Source organism: Amblyomma maculatum, chromosome 10 (genome assembly GCF_055883805.1).
Source record: "Amblyomma maculatum isolate TAMU_Amacu chromosome 10, ASM5588380v1, whole genome shotgun sequence".
NCBI classification, from domain to species: domain Eukaryota; kingdom Metazoa; phylum Arthropoda; class Arachnida; order Ixodida; family Ixodidae; genus Amblyomma; species Amblyomma maculatum.
The window spans coordinates 79675831-79695645 of NC_139353.1; the positions used below are offsets into that span (position 1 = coordinate 79675831).

General features: G+C 47.1%; 1 protein-coding gene across 1 annotated transcript; it reads left to right on the forward strand.

Annotated features, from left to right (window-relative positions):
• The first annotated feature begins 1896 nt into the window (after positions 1 to 1896).
• On the forward strand, positions 1897 to 19318 carry LOC146176847 (uncharacterized). Its single transcript, XM_084581409.1, has 5 exons — positions 1897 to 2130; positions 2195 to 2519; positions 16520 to 16567; positions 19075 to 19183; positions 19236 to 19318. The coding sequence occupies exons 1-5, from the start codon at positions 1928 to 1930 to the stop codon at positions 19316 to 19318; spliced, it is 768 nt and encodes a 255-aa protein (XP_084437535.1). The 5' UTR covers positions 1897 to 1927.
• The last annotated feature ends 497 nt before the right edge of the window (positions 19319 to 19815 follow it).

A 19815-nucleotide genomic window follows, 5' to 3' on the forward strand; every position in this document is an offset into this window, starting at 1 on the left:
GTCCGCTCTTCCTTTCTCCTTGCGTACGACTGGGCAGAGTTCACTTCACCTCCTTTTCTACACTCTCTAGTACCCTTGTGCTCCGCGTCTGGGCAGTTAGGGTCTCGCGGGAGTCATATAGCTCCATAATACTCTCCCACAAACCTCGTTCCTACTCTCCAGCAAGCACTCGATGCCTTATTCTTGTTTTCTCTCGTCGTCACTTCACTCTCCTTCCTGTCTCCGTCGCGTCCTCCTAGTCTACGACTAGGACAAGTCTTGCTGGCAGACACCTAAGCATGGCCTAGACTAATATATTCTAGATTTTGAGGTCTTGTTTTTGCCGAATTATTTTGAAAGGCAACTTTGTTTATCATTAAGCCGATTGCAAAAGTTGTATGAAACCTCGGATAGCCTGATACTTTTAGACTCCTACATTTATTACAAATAATTTTTTGTCATCCTCAGAGGACCGCAAACGCAACTGTTTTATTGCTGTGCCGCTAATATAATTCTTTCAAGAAGCTTTGAGATGAGCTGTTTTTACGCTTTGTGGGGCCCCACAGCCCCTTTTAGCGTTTCGAACCGCGCGCGCTTTTTTCTGTTTGTGTTGGTGTCCGCCCGGGCAGCGCGAGTACGCATGAGCGAGCTGCCCGGAGCGGGGGCGACATGTTATCGGCGCGAGACAGAGGGTAGATAAGCGCGTTGGAAGCAGGGCTCGGGGCTTTTTCGTCGGGCGGCCGGCCAGAGAAGGGGGGCGTGGCAGCGTCCCAAGCCGGCGGGATGTACACGGACGACGGAGCGGAGTCCTGCGAGGCGAAGACGGAAGCGGCGCCTTCAAGGAAGCCTTAGGAGTGTTAGCGTGAGTGCTGCCACGCGAGTAGCAATGTTTTTGTACCGTGATCAACGCTTTGGCCCGATTACTCGCCCTATCCGCGCCGCAGTGTGTTTTGTGTTGTCGCGGTGAAGCCCTGACCCATGTTCCGTTTTATTCTGCATAGTCCATTGTCGCGAACTTCGACGGCATGTTTCCAGCGCAGTTTTGACCACTGCTGTTTCTTTTCTATTTTATACTTTTCTGTTGATCCGGAATAAACCGGTGTTTTTAAGAAAGACTTGGTTTTCACTCGTCGGGCGAGACCATCGCTCGCGAACCCGTATTCTAGAAGGCGGAGCCTTCATTTGGCGCCCAACGTGATTTCTACTCGAGCTTTGGCTTGCCCCGCGAGTGTACCAATTTGAGGTTAGGTTCATGCAGTCTCGTGCGCAGCGATGTCGGACTTACCGGGTGCAAGCGCCCAGTTAACGGAGACAGTTCGGCCTCCCACACGGGCGGGTTCCGAGCATGAGCGCTCAGAAGACAGGAAAAGCAAACCGTCGGACATTTGTAGCGGAATTCTTGGCCTCCTGAACGAGCTACTGGAATCAAAGGCACATTTCAGAGAAATGGTAGGAAGCGAGGCAGTTTCGTTAACGCCCACTCCCTTGTATCGCGATAATCAGCTGCGGCTGAATTTGGCCGTGCCAAGGTTTGAAGGATACGCCGATAAGAAATCTGTGTGCGATTTTCTGTATGAAATCGACGATTATCAGATGGCAATGGCAATTTCGGACAGCGCTCTGGTCACGCGTGTGCTTCCCGTAGCTTTGGTAGGTTCCGCAGCAACCTGGAGGCGTAGACAGCGGCCGTTCACAACAAAGCAGGATTTTATAGACCGTTTTCGAGAAGAGTTTTTGCCGCCTGACTATGACATCCGTATGAAAGACGAGCTTTGCACCAGGACGCAAGGCGAAAGCGAGGGTTTGCTAGAGTTTTTGCGCAGTTTTCAAGAGCTGCATGAGCGGGCAGATCCTGCAGTTCCGGAACCAGAGAAGGTGGCTCATGCTATACATCGGTGTCATCCAAGGTACCAGCCATATCTCCGGCGTCGCCAGTTCGCGGACTTCGATGACAAGGCTAGAGAAGCATCCCGCATCGAGGCATCTTTCCTGGCGGAGCTCCAGTACAAACCACCTCCCCCTGCAGAGACTTGCCTTGAGCCGTCCTGTGCGTGGCCGGGATCATCGGCAGCACGCAGCCTGGAGACGCCAGGCTGCCGTACGGGGGCTGGCGACTTGCACGGAGTCACAAGCCCTGATGCGTCTACTCAGGTGACGAGCCGATTTCATGGGGCGACAGGTCAGACGGGGCCCCGTGTCTTCTTGCCATACGCAGGCGCTGGTACCCCTTGTGTGGCAGCAGTTGGGACACCCCACGTCAGAGCGCGCAAATCCCGGCGATCTCCTACAGCGGCTGCCGGCTACCATTCACCTACGGGTGCAGCGTGGGTGTCACCACCGGGTGCAACGTGGACGTCACCTACGGGTGCAGCGTGGGTGTCACCACCGGGTGCAACGTGGACGTCACCTACGGGTGCAGCGTGGGTGTCACCACCGGGTGCAACGCGGACGTCTCCTACCAGTGCAACGCGGACGTCTCCTACCAGTGCAGCGTGGGTGTCACCACCGGGTGCAACGTGGGTGTCACCACCGGGTGCAACGTGGGTGTCACCACCGGGTGCAACGTGGGTGTCACCACCGGGTGCAACGTGGGTGTCACCACCGGGTGCAACGTGGGTGTCACCACCGGGTGCAACGTGGACGTCACCTACGGGTGCAGCGTGGGTGTCACCACCGGGTGCAACGCGGACGTCTTCTACCAGTGCAACGTGGGTGTCACCACCGGGTGCAACGTGGGTGTCACCACCGGGTGCAACGGTGTCGCCATCAGGTGAGAAGCGCGCGTCGCCCCCGGGCACAACTTGTCCTCCGATTCGCAGATCCAGGACAACACAGGGGAGAGTGTTTTGGTCATCGCACCATCCAGCGGCCAGGCCGCACAGACGTGGCCAACCACAGGGAGAGCTGATCCAGCCGCTACCTTTCCTGCCTGAATCGAACCAGGCAGGAAAGGTACAAAGGAACATATATCGAGGTGTGAAAGATTCGCTAAGTCCATTGTTTTTTATATGACCAACTAGAGGCATCTAATGAATGTCATTAGCGATCGCCGCCAATTCAAAAGGGAAGTTTTATGCTGGAAATTTAGGGAAAAGTCTGCATGCATTGGTCGAAATATCTTGCTCAAACGTGGTAAGATTTACTGCCGATTTTTTCTCCTCCCTTTATTGTCTGAACTGTAAATTGCTTGTGCTAACACCGACTATTTCAGGGAACACCAAAAACGTTATATACACTGCATAAAAACTGGACTAGCAAAAATATCAGTTTTCAATGTCACTCGGCCCTGGAGGCATTTCTGTAGACTACCAGCGTTTACATCGAGCCTCCTGGTTTATGTTGCCGCGAAATCTTCCAAACTGTATTTGTTGTTTTTTACCAGCCTCCGGAATTGGGGCTTATCACTGTGATCCTGGCACGCCTATTAACTCTGTATCCCGTTTTTGTTCATGATCGTTGTCGTGATACGACGCGTTATTATTTTCTTTGTCGCGAACGATGCGCCGAGTCAGACTAGAAGATTCCGATCCCATGCATATTTTTCTATAATGTTCCAGATTGTGCTAGTAGCAGTTTGCGATGTTATCTAGATTGTTCTGAGCAGCCTTTAAATTGAGCGTTGACGAGTGTGACGGGAATTTTTTGTTTGCCGATCGACGAGCACGTTTGGTGCTATCATCGCCTCCGAGCTGCTAAGTTCTCTTGCGGGCGCACGTCAGCCCAATAAAGAGTTAATTTCAGTACCATCAAGCCTGTGCCTTCTTTTGGTGTCTACGGCCTTGTCACCACTAGATGACAATATAGCGGAGCGGAGGCTCAGAAAGGTACGATTTGTATTAGTTGTAATTAAAATCTAATATTTATCCCATACTGCCGCAAAAACAATACTAACGTTGTTACAGCTGGAATCAAAGAGAGTATGCCATCCGAGGAAGTTTAGAGCCTATGCGAGACAAATGGAGGGCAAATAGAGATTAGGAACTGGCGTCGGGTTGGTGGTTGATCCTGGTCCTACGGAGCTGGAACTGGTAGGTCACTGCCGCTTGTGGCGGGGGCTAGCCTGCCACCATATGTTTATCTGTTGTAGGCTATCATTACACATGCTATCATTTTTGGGGGCGGGCGATTGCTGTAGCGACGCGCGTCTTTCTCCCCTTTTCTCTTTCTTTCTTATTTATTTTTTCTTCTATCCACACGAGGCAGCGGAGGTGGCTCAGCTACAGAGCGGGTAGCATGCCCGTGCATTTTCTTTTCCTTCTTCCTTCAGTCGCAACAACAACTACAGACTAGGGCATTGTTTGCATCATTTGTAGTTGCATAAAGCAAAGGGCTACAGCCAAAAATGAGACGGAAATGGAAGATAGAGATCTGATCTTGAAATACTTGTAACGTGAGAAGACATGTTATTGCCCCAAGGAGCCATAATGGCTTTGCTTTCAACAAGCGACCGTTTAAAATTACTCGTTGTGTAGTGTTATCCTTGTTCTCTGTGCATGAGACATTGTTATGGGGCAGTGTTGAAATATCGGTTTACGCAGAATGTTTATTTTACCTTCTTTTCTCTGCGACCAGTGATTTAGGATATGCGCTTAACATCCGTATCAGTTTAGGGCCTGGAGAGTTATTTGCAGAAAACGGGGATGCAGCTGACACTCATTTTTGGCTCAGGGGTACACCTTAAATCTTTGATATGTGCAGCAAACACTCTCGCCTACATTACTACAATTGTCAGCGAATTATGCAGCTTCTTCACTTCGTCTTACCGCATTTGTTTCCTCTACTACGCCAGTAAAACTATGGCTCACCTTGACTCTCGGCTCTACCCAGCTTCTGTACAAAAGTATAGAGTTGAATGCTTAGTGTTTTTATAACTGCTTGTTTTGCTTTCTGGAGAAAATGGTAGAATAAGACAAGCACAAACAGAAGCTATTTAAAGAGTTTGCATATTGTTTCCAACAAAGTCCCATATGGACCTTCGATATTTAATAAATGTTATGCATCTAAAATATTTGCATCTTTTATCTAGGATGGCAGGCAATAATGAGTCAAAGTAGGAGCGACAAGCATCTAGAAAAGAGCGCTGACCATCGAAGACATTATTCGCATTTGACCGTAAAGGAAACTTTGCATCTGCTAAGGGACGACAGCCTCTTCAGATGACTTCCACAGCTTCCTTCAAGCACGAACTTTCCAAAATACTAGGCACAAGTGTCTGCTCAAAATTAACCGCCCCACCTCTTCAGTCAATGGTAGCGCCACACATTTTCAAGAAATCCAAGCCTAAAATCACATTAGAGATGGAACGGACAGTGACAGTAAACTCCGCTTGAAAAACGTATCCGCCCAATTCGACTTCTACATTACACACTCCCAAATTCCTCACTATTCACCACTTACTCCACAAAATTTGGACATCGGGGCACACTGCAACATCAGTTTCTGACCTAGCAGTTCTTTGAATTCTAAATTCGTTACTGAAACAGTTGCACCAATATCATCAAGAGCCAATGTGACTACACAATTCACAGACAGGTTAACTTTGCTTTTGAGCATTAAACAGGCAGAGGTACGTTGCTGCACAGCAGACATACAGCGACCTCACCTCCATCGGTCGCGCTGACTAGTTTTCCGGATGTGGTGATGAGCGCTAGCTTGGCGATGGAGACCGGCGTGTGCTCAATGCTGGAGAAGGAGTCACGCTGCGATCCGATGCCGGAGAAGGGGTCTTCATGCTGGCCTGGGAACGGGTCGGTGCAGCGGGTGAGTGGAAAGACGAACGGTGGGGAACATACTGCTGCTTAGAGTCTGGCTCTGCAGTGTATTAGAGGGTACCGTCGAGAGTTGAGCGCCGACACTGCTGCTGGTAGTCTTCCTCTGCAGCATAGGGGCTGGTAGCTAGTGAGGTGAGTGGTGACGGTGACAAAATCGTGAGATGTGAATGGGATCACCGCACCAGTAGCAAACCAAGGACGAACGGAGAGAAGTCCGCTTCGTTAAAATATCACTGCTTTCAGGACCCACATGGAAGGCATTAGAGGTCACGTCCTCCTAGAAATTGACTGGCGACCTCTCAGGAGAGCGTCCACGTTCTTCATTGTGCGATCGGGGTGTATGAGAACGTAGGCAGTGTCGGGTCTCATGGCGCACCTGATACCCATCATAGTTCGTTGCGTTGACAGATAGGGGCTATATATTATATAGGATATATTATATTGCCTATATAGGCTATATAAAACCTATATTTCAACACTGCCTCATAACAATGTTTTATACACAGAGAACCAGGATACCACTGCACAAAGAGTAATTTTAAACGGTTTTGTGTTGAAATAAAAGTCATTACGGCTACTCGGTGCAATAACCTGTCTTCTCACGTTAGAAGTTTTTACAAAGTTCAAACATCTATCTTCCATTTTAATTTCATTTTTTAGTTTTTTTTTTTTAAATGCCCTAATATTTAATCGCCTTCCATATGTAGAGCATATGCTCTAAACTTTCTCGGCTGCCATAATATCTTGGATTCCGGCTGGAACAACGTCGGTATTGTTTTTGCCGCACTATGAGACAAATATTAAACTTTAATTCAGACCAATCAAATCGAACCTTTCTGTGCCTCCGCTCCGCAATATAAACCAAGAGGCTCGATGCAAACGGTAGTAGTCTGCGCGAGTGCCCCCAGTGCCGAGGGATATTGAAAACAGATATATGTCTAGACAAGTTTGTGTGATCTGTATATATCATTTTTAGGCTCTCTGAAATATTCTGCGTAAGCACAAGCAACAATTGCTCCACTACGGCGTGTCTTTTAACGTCTTATAGACGTTAAACCCCACAAACCAATTAACAAACAAACGACAATTTGCAGCTCTGACACAGCAGGAAGGAGGAAAAAACGGCAGTAATAATTACCATGTTTGCGCAAGATATTTCGACAATGCATGCTCAATTCCCCCAAACTTTCTAGCATAAAACATCCAGCTTCAATTGCAAGGCGATCGATAATAACATTTAGTAGATGCCTCTAGTTGGTCGTGCAAGAAACAAGGGACTTAGTGAATCATTCACACCTGAAATACCCATTAATGGCTTTCATGTGTTGGGTATATTTGCGGCCGTTGATGTTCGCGATAATTTAATTTCTATCCCCGGAGTAGTTTCGGTATATGAGTAAGACGCATGGCTGAAGCGAATGGACTAATCACGAACTGCTATGAATAGGCCACACGGCAAATTGTGTCCAGTCAGTGAGCACGAAATCGCAGAAAGGTCCGTCGAAACTGAAAAAAGTAATTAAGACGGACGCTACCAAGAAATCAGACTGAGATCACAGAGCAAAAAGCAAACGTCCTTTAGACATTTTTCAAAATGTACAGCCAAGACGCTGAACACGTGCCTTTTAATAAATACCTGAGCAAGTTTTCCAGGCACATTTTTAAGGGGAAAGCCTTTAATGGCTCATACCGTCCTTAGCAGCCGTGTCGGCAAATGTGTCCGCGTTTCGAGAGTGAGAATTAAAAATAAATAAATAAACATTGTCTTCCACCGGGTAATCGAACCGGCGTCTTTTGGATTCCCAGCTCAGTGTTTTTCCTCACGTCACGACTCGGATTTTTTTTTTTTTTGCCTATTGCCTGGTTAATTGGCACACGACATCATATTTATGTGCTGCTCTTACTTCCTTTTCACAGGACCTCTTCTCACGGAGACAATATAATTGATTCGTGAGTTATTAGTGCGAAGAAAGTGAAAACGCTACCAAGGAGTGCATTTCAAATATTACACCCGAATCATTCAATTTTCTCGCGCGTCGTCGGAAATGTGTGTGCGCTTTCATTGCGACGTCTAACAACCCTACCATTTTAAAATAATATTCTTTTCCGCACGAGAAAAGGACCATCTACAGACCGCTTCCAGGTGAGTGAAAGTGGACGAAAATTCATGTGGCATTAAAAAGATCTCCTTTTCTTAACCTCATGAAGCAAGTCAAGCAAGAACATGATCATCCTTGCTTGCTAGTTTTGGGTAATGCTACGATTGGAGTTAATAACCGGGACTAAATAATCGGGGAAATGTTCGAGCATGCTGCATGAAGAAGAACCCAGACACGTGTGCCGCAAAACCATCCGCTGTTTTGTAGTGAAACGAGGGGACGTTTCTCGTTAAGTTCTTTCATTTGCAGCGCATCCTTTTATATGTATGTTTAGGTTGTTGCCAGGTTCGTGCATTTTCCCCTTTTCTTATAATCTTTCAGTTTTTAATGTCCTTGTGGTCTTCACTTTCTTTGGTACTTTTTGTGCTTTGCGCTACTCCTCAAAATGAACTATTTGCAGCTCACCGAGAAAAGCGTGCTGTTATATTAGATCTCGTGCTTTTGCTCCGCAATTAAGTTACGAGTCAGGTTTAAGTACCATGCGGAGAGATTGCGACGGCTGCTTAATCTCACCTGCGCCTTTGTGGACCTCCAGAGCGCCATGTCGTTTTGTCTCAACAAATACAAACCCAGCGTCCCATCCTCCCAAGACGACTACTAGCAACGGCTCAGGTGTCTTCAGTAGGCAAGACTCAGCGCCTTACAATGGTACACAAGCTAACCGTAGAAGCCCAGACGCTGCACATTGTAGGTAAAGCATGCTCCCGCCAACGCACATACCAATGTGTAATTTGTGCTGCCGACACCTGCAAACCCTCTATCTATTGTCATGCCACCGATTCCTCCTTTCTAGCAACCATACTTTTTCAGCGGCTACTGTTGTGAAAGAGTTGTTACCATGGGTTTATTTAGAGCTTGCAGAGACCCACTAAAAGACCTGCCAGTGGCAGTAGCGGCACTAAATGTTATCAGAAATGTTTCTGAGTTTTAGCAAAACACATATTTTCTGAGTGCTGATTTTTGCAATCTCCGCTAGGAGTCAGCGCTGACAACCTGTAATTGTTTTCTTTTTTTTTTTCATCCGCAAGGATAAAAAAGTGTGACGTTTTTTTTTGGGGATGAAAAAAAAAATATGTGACGGTTCATCCTCTAGAATGAACCGTCACACGCCAGATAAAATATTTTAGTAGGTTAGCTTGGAAACACTTCATTGCGCACACGTAATGTCTAGTCGGTCCCAAGCAAGCAGAGCTATTTGTCGCTACAAAAATGCTGTAAATAACTGTTGGATGTATTTTCTTTTTGTGCCTGCACAGCATTTCCCGTTATCTTAACCTTTCATTCAGAAGTTTTTGTGAATACCTAACATTCCTTACGTCCGGTGAAGGCGAATTTATGAATTTCGCATCAAAATGTACTTATCTGTTTATATGATTGTACGCTTTTCGTCTTTATGCCTTAATTGGTTTCTTTGTTATGCGGTGAGTACTGTGGCGCTGTTTATTCTTCTTCGCGAAGCGTAAAAGCTTGCTTTGAGCGGTCAAGCTTGTACACAACACAAGTGTCGATGGTTGAATCACGCTTATAACCCCATCATTTTTCCTTAGGCAAACCCAAACACTGGAGAAACCAGATGACCCGTGTGGAGGCCCTCTCTCCCATTAATGCCATGCTTGAATCACTTTCATTGCGCGTTTGTGTTCGCGTGCAACAAAACCTCCTTTTTGAATTTTGTGGCCGTTCCAGATTGGCTTGCAACATGGACTTCAAGCCCATCCTGGCTACAAATAGCAAAAAAAAAGCACCATAACTGTACGCAAGGAAGCCGCATGTTACCCATACAAAACAAGTAATATCGAGGCATCATTTTGCTTTGTCGCGGCTGTGTATGCTTCAGCACATCGTCGTATGTTTTATTCACTTGGATGCCTGAACTACAAGCATAACCAAAAATAAATGAATGTAACCTTGCAAGAAGATAGACAAATTCATGCTCTATGTCAAGCTATACCTGGCAACGCGGAAAAGCCTGTATTGTCTGCTCGGCAGTTGAAGGCACATTTCCACAACGACGTTTGCGTTGTTTTGCGTAACCGCATTCAGGTAGTCTACCGCCTGCCACTTCTTACGGCTTCCGCTCAGATATGCATTGAAAAAAAATTGAACATGCAAACGGCAGAGAAAAACCACGACAAAATGAGAATACCTTCTTTTGCTATCGTGCCGTTCGCGAAAATATTTCTGTATATAGGCCACTGTTTAATGCAAATACAGGAGCTTTCGGGTGCATAAACGCGTGGGCACAGATGCATACCATAAAGCACGCACTTGGATATGGCGAGATAGAACGCGATGTGGCCTTTTCCGCATTATATTTTTCTATCTTGAAACCAGATTGTGGGTGTCGGGGCGTTTAAATCACCAAAATGGAGAATACGAAAACATCTGCATCCTTGTTGGAGGGGCGCTCTGCGAGATGAAAAGCTGTTCATACTGAAACGCCTTCAACAGCACGTCGAAAATGTTCTACAGGCGACCAAAGAAGTGAAGAGGATTCGCTCGTCTATCTTCTCGACAGTCAGAGTGCACATTCGCTCCGATGTTGGAACTTTTGGTTGAAATCTTGCTACCTGCAGACCGCACCTATTTGTTTTGTTCTAAGATTATGATTGCTATATGTAAAATGTATGTATGTATGTATGTATGTATGTATGTATGTATGTATGTATGTATGTATGTATGTATGTGCATGTGTGTATGTATGTATGTATGTATGTATGTATGTATGTATGTATGTATGTATGTATGTATGTATGTATGTATGTATGTATGTATGTATGTATGTATGTATGTATGTATGTATGTATGTATGTATGTATGTATGTATGTATGTATGTATGTATGTATGTATGTATGTATGTATGTATGTATGTATGTATGTATGTATGTATGTATGTATGTATGTATGTATGTATGTATGTATGTATGTATGTATGTATGTATGTATGTATGTATGTATGTATGTATGTATGTATGTGTCATCTAAGCTCTTTACGAAACATTAACATTCTCGTTCGCGACTGCTATTTTGGGCCAAAGCCGCGACGTTCTCAAATACATATATTTACTTCCTTTACATGCCTATATTCACTGAACGTTTTACTCGAAAGTAATAACACTAAAATTACCTTTGCTTTTGTTCAGAAAAAACCATAGGTATTCGCGTCATCGACACAACAGTTAAAGAGCAAGTCGGAGGAAACAAAATCTCCATATTTGGTACCCACCTCGACAAGTGCAGTAGGGAGCGAACCGAGATTAATATTGGAGGCGAGTTTCACACAACAGAACTATGCAGCCGCTTAAAAATATGAACACCGTAAAAGCAAGCAGAAGTGAACAGAGACAGGGAAGCAGAAATCAATTAAAATTATCACAAAATAGAGTACCGAAGCTATTCTTTGTGGGTCATTTTACTGCTTCAGTATGATTTCAGATGCTTTCATGTAAAGCGTGGCAAATGAAAACTGGTCTTAATTGACTGGACGCTTGAGCGTGGTTGGAATTTTGAATAAATGCTCCTTGTTACCATACGATCAGGGGCGTAGCCAGGGGAAGGGCTTATGAGGTTTCAGCCCCCCACGAAATCTTTTCGTACTGTTATACACCGCAGACCAAAACAACCACTATAGCCGGAAATCAGACGAGACTTTGTCTCGAGTATGTCTTTTTTGCGTTTGAAAAGAGATTTCGACGGGAATAAAAAAAAAAGCAAAATTTGCATTTAGTTTTCTGAAATTGTTCATTGGGCCATACAAAGGGGACAAGCCATACTTTCAGATAAGCTGACAAAGCCCGCAGAGATGGGATGCGTGGAGAAATAAAATATAATAACTAGCAGGGAGCGTGACACTGCGCAGCCTCCCAGGCCAAACTCGATCTTCTGACGCCACGCTTTCTTCTCCCTTTCGGGCCTCTTGTTCGCACTGAATCTTGGGTGTTTTTAGCCGCTATGTGTGTTGCGATGAAAAGTCTGTCGAAGTGGTCTGCATAGAGTCCTCGTCTGTTGTAACAATTCAGTGCAGATGCTGCATTGTAATCGAAGTTATAAACAAAGTGGAGAGAGTGCAGACAACCATTTCATCTGCGGGTCCGTCAAAATACTCTGTATTCGAAGTAATGTTATTTCTATGGCTGGAAAACTAGCTAAGATGAATTTTCAGTTCTGATATTTGCTAAATTAAACAAACAATTTTCGTCTGAAATAATACATGCGCCGAATACCCGCTATAACGAAAGCTCCGGGCGGTACTATTTGTCCGTGTAATGTTTGCACCCCGAAATGCAGAATTTATGGCGCAGTTGAGAGGTGACAGGTTGGTGATAGGCATCTCGATACGCAGGAGGCTGAGTGCATCAGCTCCCCTCGAAAAACATTTCTCGCTGCTCCACTGCATACGATAGTTCCAAAAAACAATTTGTCGTGATTCTCTCTTCGAACTATCCGGCCTCAATACAGAAAGAAAAGAACTATATTTTGTGGTTTCGCAACGCATTGTGGCCCCTCATATACACAGCCTGTACAGCTGTTCTCAGCGATAAAGGTTGTGTGTATGGCTTCACCAGCTATCTCTTGAAACCTGTCTCTTGACACTGACTTTGGAAGCATTTATTTGTTTCCAGGAAAAACTGCTGTTCTTAAATAAGAAAGGAATATGAAAGAATTCATTCTTGCAGTGAAACATTATTGTAGAAGTCGGCGTACTGATTCGCAGGTTGTGACAAGACACTTGAAGTTGGAGCTGCCCGCTCAAAGCCATCCAAAGCGTGTAGCAGCTAAAACTCCTGTAAGGAAAGTAACGCCAACCACTTCTCTTCTCCTACGTCCACTCTCAATCCACTCTCCATCGCGGCGCAGCCTCGACGGTGGTGCCATCTATCACGGACGTCCCGAAGGAGACGACTGCTGATGCGCTACCGGAATTAAAATGCACACAACTTTGTTGAAGCCGTGCACCAATATTTTTAAAGCGATATTTTATTCCTCTGGCTTTAATGATGCCGTATGAGAATTGCGCAAAGAAACTTGAGAAAGGACCATCATTTAAGGCTTAAAGTGCCCGAAAACTTAGAGTGAGCGTTTTTGAAGCACGACACATGCCCGCGGTACGCTCAAACATGCGCGTGATGTCGCAAAATTACCAGAGTTTCAAGTTTTGACTGGATCATCACGCTTTTTTAAAGAGGCAGGAGTCAACAAGGTTAAAAAAAAAAACTAGTGGCTCATGGCACTTGCTTCACAAAGCCGTGCATTTTTTGCAAATTTCCCTGCAGTCAGCCCGCACTGTTCTGTACAGTCAAACTTTTTTCTTTTTGCGTTGCACTGGCCGGATGGAAAACAATAAAATACTTTTGCCTTCACATTGTCGGTTGCGGCAAATGAAGGCGCAGCAGCACGGCATCGCGATGAAGCTTTCACGTGCAGCATTTTCATTGAGCTAGTTCGAAAATGGCGATGAGCGTGCGCCTGAAAAGAAAAAAAATATACAAAAGCGGAACACGCGAAAACACGTGACACGCACTGGCCAGTGGAAGAGTGGAGGTGGCTGAAGAGGCAGGAAGCGGCGAGGAGGAAACTCCGGGGAAAGCGCTGAGGAGGAAAGATCTAATAATGGCAGTAGTTTTCAAAGTATACTTTTCAAATTTCAGAGTAGTAGCTGCATGGCTTAATAAAAAGTCCGTGCGCCTCATTACTTTTCAAGTATATTTATTCCGGCAAAAGTTCGGAGCACTTCGATGACATGCTTCGCATACAGTGGGCTTATGGTGTGTCCAACAAGCAGTTGAAAGAAGTAGGAAAGGAAACTGTTAAGAACCTACTACCGGCTCTGTACCCTTACCTCCACTGTCCCGTGCGGACAGGAGAAAACAGAAAAAAAGAGACTGGTTGGTTGGTTGTTTGGTTGGTTGGCGGGATTTACCGTCCCAAAGCGACTTAGGCTATGAGAGATGCCGTAGTGGAGGACTCCGGAAATTTCAACTACTTGGAGATCCTTAACAAGAGACTTAGAAAGACGTGCGTCGCAACGGCCGTCGTTTTACACCCGAAGCGGTGGCTGGTGCAATGACGTCCTACAACAGGTACAACACCACGGGTCGCAGGGACCAGGGGACCTACCAGTCCCGGGGACCTGCCAGTCTGGAAACCTACCAGTCCCAGCCCCGCAGGGGCAGGAGACACCACCATCTCCTATGTACTTTTTTCGTTGAACCAGGGAAATGTGTCCGCTCATATCGTAGGGTGCATTTTTGTTTAGCATGAGCAAGTTTCAGTACGAACCTCTCTTTGTCTCCATATAATAGCTTCCTCTCTGAAGAGATCTGTGATACCGCATTCTTTTGCCTCTATAATGTTCTTATATCACAGAGTACTTCTTGGGTGCTGGTGCAAGCATCATGGTTTCATCGGATTTTCGGCCTTATGGTTCTCTGGCACTCTCGCGTGCCCCGTTGCCCACATAATGTTCTGTTGTTTTGTCGCTTTTATCTTTGTGGTTTTTATTCTGGCCCCACCACGGTGGCGTAGTGCAGAAGACGCCCAACTACAGTTCCAGAGTTCTCGGGTCCAATCCCGATTGCCGGCGGCTACGTTTTGATGGAGGCTAAACGGAGAGGCGTCCGTGTATCGCTCAGCTTTCGCACCCACCTTCCTTCATTCCCTTATTGCGCTGTTCAGGGGTCCACAGAACGTGCGACAGATACTGCGCCTTCCCTTTTCTGTGAACCAATTAATTTTAATTCTGACGTTGGCTTCTAGGAAACAATGAGGAAGATGAATATGATTTGATTAAAGACTAGCCGCCAGGTGAGTTTTACATCGCTCTTTCATACCATAAATCCGTTCACATGCTGATAATAATAATAATAATAAGTGATTTACAAGAAACGAAAAGAGCGTTATCTGTCACATTTGTTCCGTGGACACCCGAACCACGCTGTAAGGGAAGGTGTGGGAGGGAAGGCGGAAAGAGGAAAAGGTGCCGTAGTGGAGACCTCCGGAGTAATTTCGACCACCTGGGGATCTTTAACGTGCACTAATACCGCACAGCACACGGTCGCCACTTCGTTTCGCCTCTGTAGAAACGCAGCCGCCGGCGGTTGGTATCGAACCAGGGAACTCCGTCACAGTAGTCGGTGGTCTTACCATTCCAACACCGCGGCGGAGCGTTCGAATGTTCGCGTTAGTTGTTTTTTTGGTGAAAGGATTGCACAGTATCTCACTGCGAACTTTCAACGCTGCCATTTCATTTTGCTAATATTTTATATTTTTCTTTCACTTAGTTTTCACAGGAGGACGCTGCATCGAACTTCTAAGTGCGCACCTAAGCTTGTCAGATGTTTTTTTGCCTTCGAGTGGAAAGCTTGCCGCAATCAGGTAACTTGACTTGATAGTGAAACATTTTGCTGGTGTTGTGGCTGTAAGAAAAAGGAAAAGGAAATGCACGGGTGTGCTACTGGCTCTGTAGCTAAGCCACTTCCGCTGCTTTGCAATGCATGACAAGTGCTAGGTAACTGCAATGCATTGTTTTTCTGCTCTTGGTGGTCTAACTTTAATGCATCTGCCTGTTCGCCTAATGTAACTCTTTCCAGTAACATTGAATGAGTAGATAACGTTTGCCTGACAAGGGACGTGTTCAAAATGAGTCTGCCTCTACCACGAGCAATCAGAGGGTTATTTTCCTTCGAACAGATGGCAGTAGCTTCTTAGGGGCCAAGATCACATTCACCTCTTATTATCTCCGTCTTTGTTGAGACGGTGGCTGATGTCTTGGATGCAGGGCAGTACGACAACTGCTCTGTACTCCCTTTGGGATGAAGTTCGCGCGTGATGTGATCTGCTTCTTTAAGGGCAGCGCCAGACACGAACACTATAATGTCTAGAGGGTGGCCAGCAGTTGGGAGGTGCCGAACTTTCTTCCATTTGGCATTCTGGCTACTGTTTAGGCCTTTATTGCCACCGCGGCCGCACTGTCAATGCTTGACCAGCCCCTTAGAAACCACTTTTCAAACTCCATTCCCATCGCTCGCCATCGCTTGGAGCCCTACACTGCCCCTGCCTGTAGCTGTTGCGACTCTAGGAAGCAGGATGCGAAAATGCACGGGCCTCCTACTAACTCTAACTGAGCCACTTCCGCTGCCACGTGCGTACAGAGGAGAAAATAGAGAAGAAAGCAAGAGAAAGAAGAGAAATAGAGAAAGACGCCAATTGCAACAGCCGTCACCCGCCACTGAAGCGGTGGCGTGTGCAATGACGGCCGACAACACGTACACACACTGGTGGCCGGCTAGCCAACGCCATACATGGCTGTGACCTACCATTCCCAGCCCCGTAGGGCCAGGAGCAGCCAACTCTCCCTTCTCGTCTGTAGCTGAAATTACATGGCGGCTAGTCTTGCACTTGCGGAAGGAGGTGGTGGTGAAGGGTGGCTGATCCTGGCCCTGATGGGGCTAGGATAGGTAGGCCACTGCCGCTTGAGGCGGGGGCTAGCCTGCCACTGATTTTTATCTGTTGTTGGCCGTCATTGCACCTGCCCCAGGTGGTAGATTACGGTTGTTGCGGCGCGCGTCTTTCTCTCCCTCTCTTTTTTCTTCTATATTTTCTCACTTCAGGCACTGGAGCTGGATGTGGCTCAGCTGCTCCGCCATGGTGGTGCAGTGGTAAGACGCCCGACTACTGCGCCGGAGTACCCGGGTTCGATCCCGACCGCGGCGGCTGCGTTTCGATGGAGGCGAAACGAAGAGGCGTCCGTGTGCTGTGCGATGTCAGCGCACGTTAAAGATCCCCAGGTGGTCGAAATTACTCAGTAGCCCTCCACTACGGCTCCTCTTTCTCTCTTTCCACTTTCTTTCCCACCTTCCTCCCTTCCCTTACGGCGCGATTGCGGTGTCCACAGAAAACAAGTGAGACAGTTACCGCGCCTTTCGCTTCCTATAAATCAATCAATCGGTCTGTGAGACAGTTACCGCGTCTTTCCCTTCCTATAAATAAATCAGATTCGGGTCTCCACAGGAACAAGTGTGACAGATACTGCTGCTTTCCCTTCCTGTGAACCAATTATTACTAATTATTAGGTTTCTCAGCTAGAGAACCCAATTTGTCCGCATGTTTCACCCCACGGACTTCCCACCACACTGCACCACATGCAACGCCACCCCACCCACCCTCTACCATTACTTATGGGAATGCCCACATCCCAGCCGCGTTCCTCTCGTCAAAGACCCCACCCCCTCCTCCTGGGAGGCTGCCCTTCTAGCCACGCAACCTGCAGATCAGTTGCGGCTGGTCGAGCGGGCTAAGCTGGAAGGAACAGCCATAGGGCTCCTGGATTGAGAGGTCCTCCTGGAAGTGTTTACATTTTTTTAATAAAGTTTTTTCCTCTCCTCCGCCTCCTCCATCTGCAGAGGCAGTAGCAGGCCCGCGCGCTTTCTTTTCCTTCATCCTACAGCCAGAACAACAACTTGCACTTGCGACACAGGGGTTTCCAAGAAATCTGCATATGTTGTTGTGGCCGTAGGAATAACCCTATAATTGTTGACTGTTACTGTGAGCGTATAATTGGTTAACAGGAAGGAAAAGGCACAGTATCTGTCACAATTGTTTCTGTGGACACCTTAACCACGCCCTAAGTAAAGAAAGAAAGGAGGGAGTGAAAGTGGAAAAAGAGTAAGAGGAACCGTTTCGGAGGCGCTGCGGAGTAATTTCGACCACCTGGAGATATTTAACGTGCGCTCACATCGAACAGCACACGGACGCCTCTTTATTTCGCCTCCATCGAAACGTAGCTGCTGGCGGTCGGAATTGACCCCAGGTACTACGGCACTTTACCCCAGCGAACTTCTTAACCTCATCCGCCCACCTAACTTTCTGCCGCCCCCTGCTACAGTTTATTTCCTTGTAGTCCAGTTTGTTACCCTAAGCGGTCATCGGCTATCCTTTCTTCGCGCTACTTGTACTGCCCATGCCCATTTTGTCTTCTTGATTTCCACTAGAATGTCAGTGACGACTTATTTCTTTGGCCCACTCTGCACGTTTCCTATCTCTTAACGTTATCCCTACGATTTGTTTTCTATAGCCCTCTGCGTTGTCCTCAAATTAATCAGAACCCTCTTTGTTAGCCTCCACGTTTCAGCCCCATAAGTAAGTACAGGTAAGATGCAACTGTTGTATACTTTCCTCTTGAGCGATACCGGTAAGCTGCTAGTCATAATCTGCGAGGGCTTGCCAAGTGCGCTCGATCCCAATCTTATTTTTCTTGTTATTTCCTTTTCATGGTCCGGATCGGTAGTTGCTACCTCTCCTATGTAGACATATGACAGCTGCGTTTCGATGGAGGCGAAACGAAGAGGCGTCCGTGTGCTGTGCGATGTCAGCGTTGTTGTTGTTGCTGTGACTGTAGGAAGAAGGAAAAGAAAATGCACGGGCCTGCTACTGGCTCTGTAGCTGAGCCACCTCCGCTGCCTCGTGCAGACAGAAGAGAGTATAGAGAAGAAAGAAAAAGAAGGGGGAAAGAAAGACGCGCGCCGCAACAACAGCCGTCGTCCACCCACCACCAGTGGTGGCGTGTGCAATGACGGCCTACAACAGATAAAACTTTGGTGCCAGGCTAGCCCCCGCCGCAGCAGCGGGACAGACATGTACCAGCCCCATCAGGGGAGATACCTGTACTAGCCCCGTCAAGGGAAATTCCCGTCAGGGGAGATACCTCTGAAGGGAATTTCCAAAGTACATATACGATGTCAGCGCACGTCGAAGATCCCCAGGTGGTCGAAATTACTCCGTAGCCCTCCACTACGACTCCTCTTTCTCTCTTTCAGCTTTCACTCCCACCTTCCTCCCTTCCCATACGGCGTGGTTGAGGTGTCCACAGAAACAAAGTGAGACAGTTACCGTACCTTTCCCTTCCTACAAAATCAATCTACTTCCAGTGCACCGCTACTTAACGTAAACTGCTGTTCCTTTCCGAGGCTGTTGAACACCTTAGTCTTCTGCATATTGATTTTCTAGCCTTACTGTCTACTTTTCCCAGGCCAAGTGGATGCAGCTAGCACAGAACCGGATTAATTGGAGAAATATGGGAGAGGCCTCCCTACAATGGGTACAGTGAGGCTGATGATGATGATGATTACGGCACAGTAATATTGCCATGATGCGGCTGCTGGCCCAGGTGGCGGAGGTCGCAGGCGTGCACCACGCCCTCTACACCGATAACAGCAGCCTCTGGGCCACGCAGGGCAGCGTGGGCGACATTGAAGCCTGCCTGCCTGCATACAGCGGCAAGCCTAGTGGACCGCTATGCCCAGCGCTGTGGTCTTCAATGTTCTCCAGAAATCTCAGATTATGCACCTCCGCCCCTCTCCAAGATGCACCACAGAAATATCTTTCTAGCTTGCGAGCGGTCCCATTCATGAATCAGAAAAGATCAGAATACGCGGTGTCTTCACCCATCATCGAAGACGCCTTGACACAACACTAGCTAAGCTTCTCCAGATGGGGGAACAGGTGAGCCGTGTGGTCGGCCGGGTGTCTAACAAACGCGGGGGGTTGCGAATTAAGGATACCTTTCGGCTGGAAAACGCCTTTGTAACCAGTCGAATCCTGTATTCTACACTTTACCTCCACTTGCGTAAGCACGACGAGAAAACCTTTGAAGTGATCCTCCACAAAAGCATGAAACGTGACCTCCCAATCTCCACCTCTGATGGTCGGCTCATGGCAATTTTATGAACCAATATACCCGCCTCACACAGAGTGTATCGGGTCGCTGCCTTCTTTCCCGGCTAAACATTCAACATAAACTGTTCACAAGGCAGAGGCTCCGCATCCCAGATCTCTGGAGAAACGACCTCAGAGTGCGGCCTCTGCCTCCCAAAATTTCACGAGAAGACGATAATTGGCCGCGCCTGGC